The 6924-nt window shown below is 37.5% G+C and overlaps 1 protein-coding gene across 1 annotated transcript; it reads left to right on the top strand.

The window, feature by feature from the left end:
- Positions 1 to 3097: 3097 nt before the first annotated feature.
- si:ch211-198c19.1 (uncharacterized protein LOC100151013 homolog) lies at positions 3098 to 6300 on the top strand. The gene is made up of 2 exons (XM_049480769.1): positions 3098 to 3232; positions 4918 to 6300. The coding sequence occupies exon 2, from the start codon at positions 4927 to 4929 to the stop codon at positions 5428 to 5430; it is 504 nt and encodes a 167-aa protein (XP_049336726.1). The 5' UTR covers positions 3098 to 3232; positions 4918 to 4926; the 3' UTR covers positions 5431 to 6300.
- The last annotated feature ends 624 nt before the right edge of the window (positions 6301 to 6924 follow it).

The following is a 6924-nucleotide window of genomic DNA, read 5'->3' as shown; positions in this document are numbered from 1 at the left end:
GTATGTTTGGGGGAGATAAAACCAACGTGTGTCGCTGGAATAAAGAGTGCATGATAAATTGGCTGTTTTTACTTTATTGTAATCATCTCAGCTTGGTTGTAGGGATTTCTGAATTGTAACTTTATTTGCTGAGTATAAAAAGGCTTTTTATACCTGTAGTTGGTTTCTCTGGTCCGGATCAGTTGATGAGTTTGTTTATTTGGAGCGTTTCTCCCTCTGTTTGGTTTGGTTTAACACAGGCACAAACCTAAACACACCAAAATGCACACCAATAAACCACACAACCACATTGTCTTATGACTCATGGCTGTCATGCCTGGCACCGAAAGCGCACCTGTCTCCCCCACATTCAGCTCAGACAGCAAACTACACTACCCAGAATACAGCAGTCAGATACTCTCATGATCACTTGAGTCACCCAGGAAGCGCCTCCCCTGAGTACTAGCACCTGTACGCCAGAGTATATAAGAATTAGAAATATTTTTAAATTAGAAGTACTTTTAAACCTTAAGGTATAAATTTCAATCCTTTTGACACCTTTGTTAACAGGTACGTTTTATCAGGTGTGCTTAAACAGAAAAGGCTAAAAACTGTGCAGGAATCCAACCCGCTAGGATTAGGTTTGCCCACCCTTCTCAAGAGTGAACATGCATATAGCCCTCAAATCAAAGAAACCGCTGAACGACACACACACACACACACACAGCTGAGCTACTGTGGAGAATACTGGAGCCGGCGAGCTGATGTAAGCTGTGAGACCAAGAAATAAATAAGTAACGACTCTAAAACGGAAGAGAATAATTTGGTGTTAAATCTTTGCAAATGAAATGCAAATGCCTCTTTCTCTCTCTCTCTCTCTCTCTCGCTCTCTCTAACTCTGTCGTCCTGTCTCTCTTGGTGTTGGACTTGTTTGCAATGCAGGGATCATTTAAAAGTCTAATTTATTTCTAATGAAGTGGGGAGGCTTTGATATGACGCCGCTGAGCTGGAGTGAGTTGACAGCAGAAAGAAAAGCCATGTTCCTGTGTTAGAGATCAACATACAGCGGCCTAAAAACAGGCTTTCTCTCGCCCTCCGGACAAACGTAGGCATATCCTGTGATATAACATGAGAAAGCATGTCTTAAAATAGGTGTTAGTATTTGATTTATTATAAGTAGACAGATAAACAAGATATCGTAATCCTAGTAATAGTTGAGCTTGGCGAAGATGACGCAGAGTCGTCCATTGGCTTTTTTCAGCGTGAGAAAATGGGCACGTCTCAGTGCTCATTGCTATCGTTCACCCTGTCAACAGTCTATTTTTTTTTATTGCCCCCTGCCGTTAAAATTGTGTGTGTGGTTAGGTAGGAAATACAGGTGCGCCACTGACTGTTTAAAACCCTGACAACAGTCAGTTTTCAGCGTGTGTACATCTCCATTTGTTATACACACAAATGAACACAAATCCAGCTTTTACATCAACAATAAACAGAATAAAGTATAAAAGCATTGCTGTTCACTTAAATGAGCTGCTGGCGTACCTTTACAACGTGAAAGAGCACGTCAATGTTCTCTTCTGAGACGAGCAAAAGTGTTGATATCAACGTGCCAAAGTCAGAGCTCACCTGGCTCTTAAAGGGAATGACAACTGGCACACTGATTGGTCTATTTCGCATTGTGCTCAAAACACACCCATGATGCACAATCAAAATAACAAAGACACACCGACACACCCTAAAAAAATCAGCTGTGTGATCTGTAGTTGACCAATGTGCTATAGATTGCAAAAATAGAGCCCAGATTCTCCTGACCACACTGACAGGCCATCTTCCACACTGCTAACATAACACCTTATAGCAGGGGTCGGCAATAGGCGGCCCGTGGGCCAGATGTGGCCAGCAAGCATGAAACATCTGGCCCGTGAGGTTGTTTGAACTATAAAGAACGATAATTTAGAAAAATAGAAATGAAATGCTTCTCTGGTGAGCTTTTGTTTACATTCCTCCCCACCCACGTCTCTCTGTCGCGCTTGGTTTTAGTGAGTTTAGTTTCCGCCTGTTCTAGTTTTTCCACCCGTTCTTGGTCTCCCTATCTCCTTATAAGGGTGTTTTTTGTCCCGACTGTGTCCCAATTCACTAGCCAGGGCAGCTGTATTGTATTATACCGCAACCCTGATGCCACGGGTTCGATCCCGCGTGAGGAGCTGTGTGGTTATTTATTTATTATTTCCTTTCTTCTTGAGTTTACCTGCTTCGAGATCAACTGTTCTGCAATTTGCTTCAACAACCCTCTGGGCTGGAGAGCTACTAGTCTGTAGCACTCCATCCTATTACACTTTATTTTCCTAAACAGAATTTTTTTTTGTGGCCTGCCACATAATGGCTTGGAAACTTAATTGCCATGGCCGTGGCCAAACTTAATTGCCGACCCCTGCTTTATAACCTCATCTGCACACAATTAGCTGCTGCATTATTAGCAAGTTCAGCTATCAACTCTTTTAGCTCGTTTTTTAGGGAGTTCTGAAGGAGAAACCTTCAGCGAGTATATACTTTAGCTTTGTACACAGCATAGAACACACGGCCACATACAGAGGAAAAGAACTTCATCTATTCACTCATTTCTTCTTTTTCACATTTTCAATTCTTTAGTATCTTAAAGATTGTTTGAGGTGTGGAGAATGATTGGACATTTTTTTGTTTGTTTTTTTGCTCATATATTTTCAATTATATGTTCTCTTTTTGAAGAGATTCAAGAGTCTCTGAGAGTCTTCCTATGATGATTTACCTAACAATGCCAAAATATATTCTTTACTTTTTGCATTATATTGTCCTCCTTTTATTTTTAAATAATTGGAATATGATTTATATATTATATATTATAATTTTCCATTGTTCTGGAGAAAAACGTGTCAGTTAGTCATTGGCAGCTATCATCACTGTGCTTTAAATTCAGCTGAATCATTTGTTAGATTTAAAGGATGCAAACAGTTTCGTTTATCATGTAATGCTTTGCAATACACTCTCAGTGAAACTGAGAAAAAAACAAAAAACAAAAAGTGAAGTAAACCTCACACCTTGTTCCACATCCTGTGTGGTGCTGAGCAAATAAAGCGTGGAGTGAAAGTGATTCTTTCATTTCTCGTGCACACTGTGCTTTCATTCCTCAGAAATCCTGTCAGGTTCACTGGAGGATCCTGTAGATACTCACCTGACAAGCTCCCCAAATCTTCCAGCAGGCTGCTAAATCACTGAGGTAAGGTGCATCAACATTATGCTGAAAATAGTGCTATTACATGCAAATGTGCTGCATTTATTTAATTCAGTTCACTCCCCTGGTATCAGTAAGTCTACCGCTGCCTTCGGAGCGCATTTCTGAAATGCAGGCAGCTTAATATCACTTAGACACTGGTTAATTAGATCAAGTTAACGTGTCAGCAAGGGCAACATTTTAATATTTTCTGCCTTGAAGGAATTGCACATTATCATCTGTCAGAGGAAAAGAAAAGAAGATACACTAACCTTGAAGCACAGAGATGGATCTGTTTAAAAGAGTCATCAAAACAGCATGAAATCTAGGCATAGAGACAGTGTTCACTTCAGTGTGTTCTTTGTGATGTTTTAAAAGTCACAATTAATTACGCAATTAAATACGCCTCCAAGTTTGACCCCAATTTCTACCGTAATCAGCCCCAACCCCATATATATACGGAAGAAAATAAGAGACCACTTAAAAATTATGCATGAAAACCTCTGGAATATAATCAAGTGGAAGCTGGATTGACATTTTGCAGCAGGAGTGTCATAAAGTTATCCAAAAGCAGTGTGTAAGACTGGTAGAGGAGAACATACCTAAATGCATGAAAACTGTGATTAAAAACAGGGTTGTTCCACCAAATATTGATTTTTGAACTCTTTAAACTTTATGAATATGAAACTTGCATTATTTGAGGTCTGAAAGCTCTGCATCTTTTTGTTATTTTAGCCATTTCTCATTTTCTGCAAATAAATGCTCTAATTGACAGTATATTTATTTGGAATTTGGGAGAAATGTTGTCTGTAGTTTATAGTATTAAACAACAATGTTCATTTTACTCAAACATCTACCTATAAATAGCAAAATCAAAGAAACTGATTCAGAAACTGAAGTGATCTCTTAATTTCTTTTTAGATATACAGTAATCTAAACACAACTTTAATAGATAAAAATTAAGCATCTAAAATATATATATTCTCTATCCCTTGTCATTTTTAATACATGCTTAAAATTCTATTTTTGCCAAGAAAAATAATCTTCACTATTTTCCCTCGTGTTTTCTTCATTCTTGGTTTAACCATCCTGTAGCGTTCATTTTATATTAACCCTTTTTTGTTTCTGGTCAGAATGTCCACCCTGTAAAAGCTGATCCAAACAAATATCCAAGAATATGAATATATCATAGACCATTATTCTATCTATCATCCAAAAATGTAAGAAGTGCAGCACAACGGCAAATCTACCAAAACATGGCCGTCCACCTAAACTGACAGTCCTGGCAAAGGAAGAACACTAACTAGAGAAGCAGCCGAGAGTCACATGATCCACAGCTTAGTTGGGTACTCCACAAAATTTTTTATCACACCACAGCAATAATAAACTGAAAGTGACAGTTCTGGATGTTTGATATCGTCACTGTCCTATGAAAAAAACTTATATCCATTTTTGTTGGTTTTTAGTTTACTACATAATTTGAACAGACAAACTGTCCCTTACACTGTGCCACAATTTCTTGATGAACGGACCAATAGAAATATTTCAAAATTACCTGAAATAAACTCTTTTTACATCGACTTCCATTGAAAGTTTAGAAGGTTTTTTCTCTCTCCTGTAAAATTGCTGTTTTGGAGATAAGTGTTTTTCATTGGACAGCGACGATATAATTTGTTGTCTCTGATTGACAGACCGGCGCGATGAGCTGCTGTAAACTCCTGAGGTTGGTCCTCCTGGCGGCGGTGGTGATCTTGTCATCTTTGAAGACGTTAAACTCTGTGGAGGAGCTGGAGGAGACCGGATTTGGCACGCCACCTCCCAGACACGGGCTTGTGCTGCTTGTGTGGTATGTGAATAACTGCGTCGACAACAACATGGTGGCTCTCTGCGACCCCAAGAGAGGAGAATACGGCTTCCACGAGTTCAAGAATCTACTTCCACACAACCTCCTTCCTCAACTGAAGGACAAGAAGACGTACGGATACTTCACTTTAGGAAACCTCCATTACAAGCATGCGAGCGACCTGCCCTATGAAGTCAGGAAGTACTACGATCGCCATAACCCGGAGAGTAACATGGACAGAGTCCTCGTCAAGTATAACAAGAACAAGAACACAGTAGAGGAGGTGTATGTATCGGAGCACTATGATAAAGCAAAGACGTATCTTCTTGCTCCGTCTCTGATCGAGGAATTAAGGCAATAAGCAGTTTTTGGCATGTGATACATTCGTTAGTAATATGCATGTTTAAATGTTTTTTTATGATTTATGAGCACCACTGCACAACTAACTAACTGTAATTTCCTGTCCAGACTTACATAATATCTCTTAGTTTCTGTTTATCAGTCTTGTAACTTTCAATTCCCAATATCACAGCTGCCTGCCTATTTTTAGCCACTTCTCTTTTCACTCTTTTCACACTGTAACAACAATACCTAAGCTACCATAGTGAAAAAAAAGATGCAGATTAAAATATACTAAGCATTATTATGCTATATTGCACTAAAGTGTTTTTGTAGCCACATTAATAACCAGTATATTTAAAGAGTGCTAAAATAGAACAGCTTTTTTTGCACTTATTATACTTTAATTACATAAAAGTAGTACAAAATCTTACTTAAATTGTGTAAAAAAAAGTGTATTTAACTGTACTAAAATGGAACTATGGAACTTTTTTATCTGTTGTGATTTTAAAAAAGAAAGGAATCGAGTGAACATGTTCATAGTTTGTGCACACATTTGTTAACTTGCGTATGGAAGTGGTGGATCTAATAGAGCTGACAGATTATTGTATGCAATCATGTATATAAATGTTCTCATTAGTCTTTATTTCCATTTATGGTACCACTTCAAAATAAGACTACCTTTATAAAAGGTTTACAAATGGCTTACCTTATTAATAGTCACTAATAAGGTTGTAAATGTCTTAAAAATCATTAATAATCAGTTATAACACCTACGTAAAAATGGACATAGACCTGTTGTTTGCCAAATAGTGAACCCACAGCCACATAACTAATTATTAATGATTTTTAAGGCATTTACAACCTAATTAGTAACCATTAATAAATTAATTGTAAACCATTTATAAACCCTTTATAAAGGTAGTCTTATTTTAAAGTGGTACTTCAGTTATATACACCTTATAAGGACATTATAAAGATGCTATAATATTGATGTGCTTGTTGTATGCAAAAACAATGTATAGAAATGTCCTCATTATAGTTTATTTCTATATTGATACTCCTTTTGAAGATTCTACAGAAATGCTATAATGTTCTCATAGGCATACCTAAAAACTAATTTATCTCTTTAGATAGATAGATAGATAGATAGATACTTTATTACATCAATTATTATTACTTTATTACATCATATTAACATGAAATAAGTACATCAAATTGCATCAGATCTGTCAGATTAATCAGATCCATTAGATGCATCATGTCCATACAAAGCATGCTGTAAATTCTGAAACAGCAAAATCATGTGCATAAACTGCAAGATCGTTCCCTCTATTTATTTATTTTTATTCACTGCCCCTCCCGCCCCCCCTCTTAGACCTTACTGCAGTAAACGCTGACTCTATAAAGATTCAGGCTAAAGCAGTTGAACACTTATGTTCCATAGTGCTGTGTAGTGTTGCTCTTTATTGCACCATTATCCCAGAGGAACATAGAGTACTTGTACACAGTTAAA

The sequence above is a fragment of the Astyanax mexicanus genome, chromosome 6, assembly GCF_023375975.1.
Source record: "Astyanax mexicanus isolate ESR-SI-001 chromosome 6, AstMex3_surface, whole genome shotgun sequence".
In the NCBI taxonomy this organism is placed as follows: Eukaryota; Metazoa; Chordata; class Actinopteri; order Characiformes; family Acestrorhamphidae; genus Astyanax; species Astyanax mexicanus.
This window is presented reverse-complemented; position numbering and strand designations above follow the sequence as displayed.

What these genes read in the sequence shown, in the direction of transcription:
- si:ch211-198c19.1 (XM_049480769.1), top strand. Translation starts at nt 4,927, where the DNA reads ATGAGCTGCTGTAAACTCCTGAGGTTGGTCCTCCTGGCGGCGGTGGTG.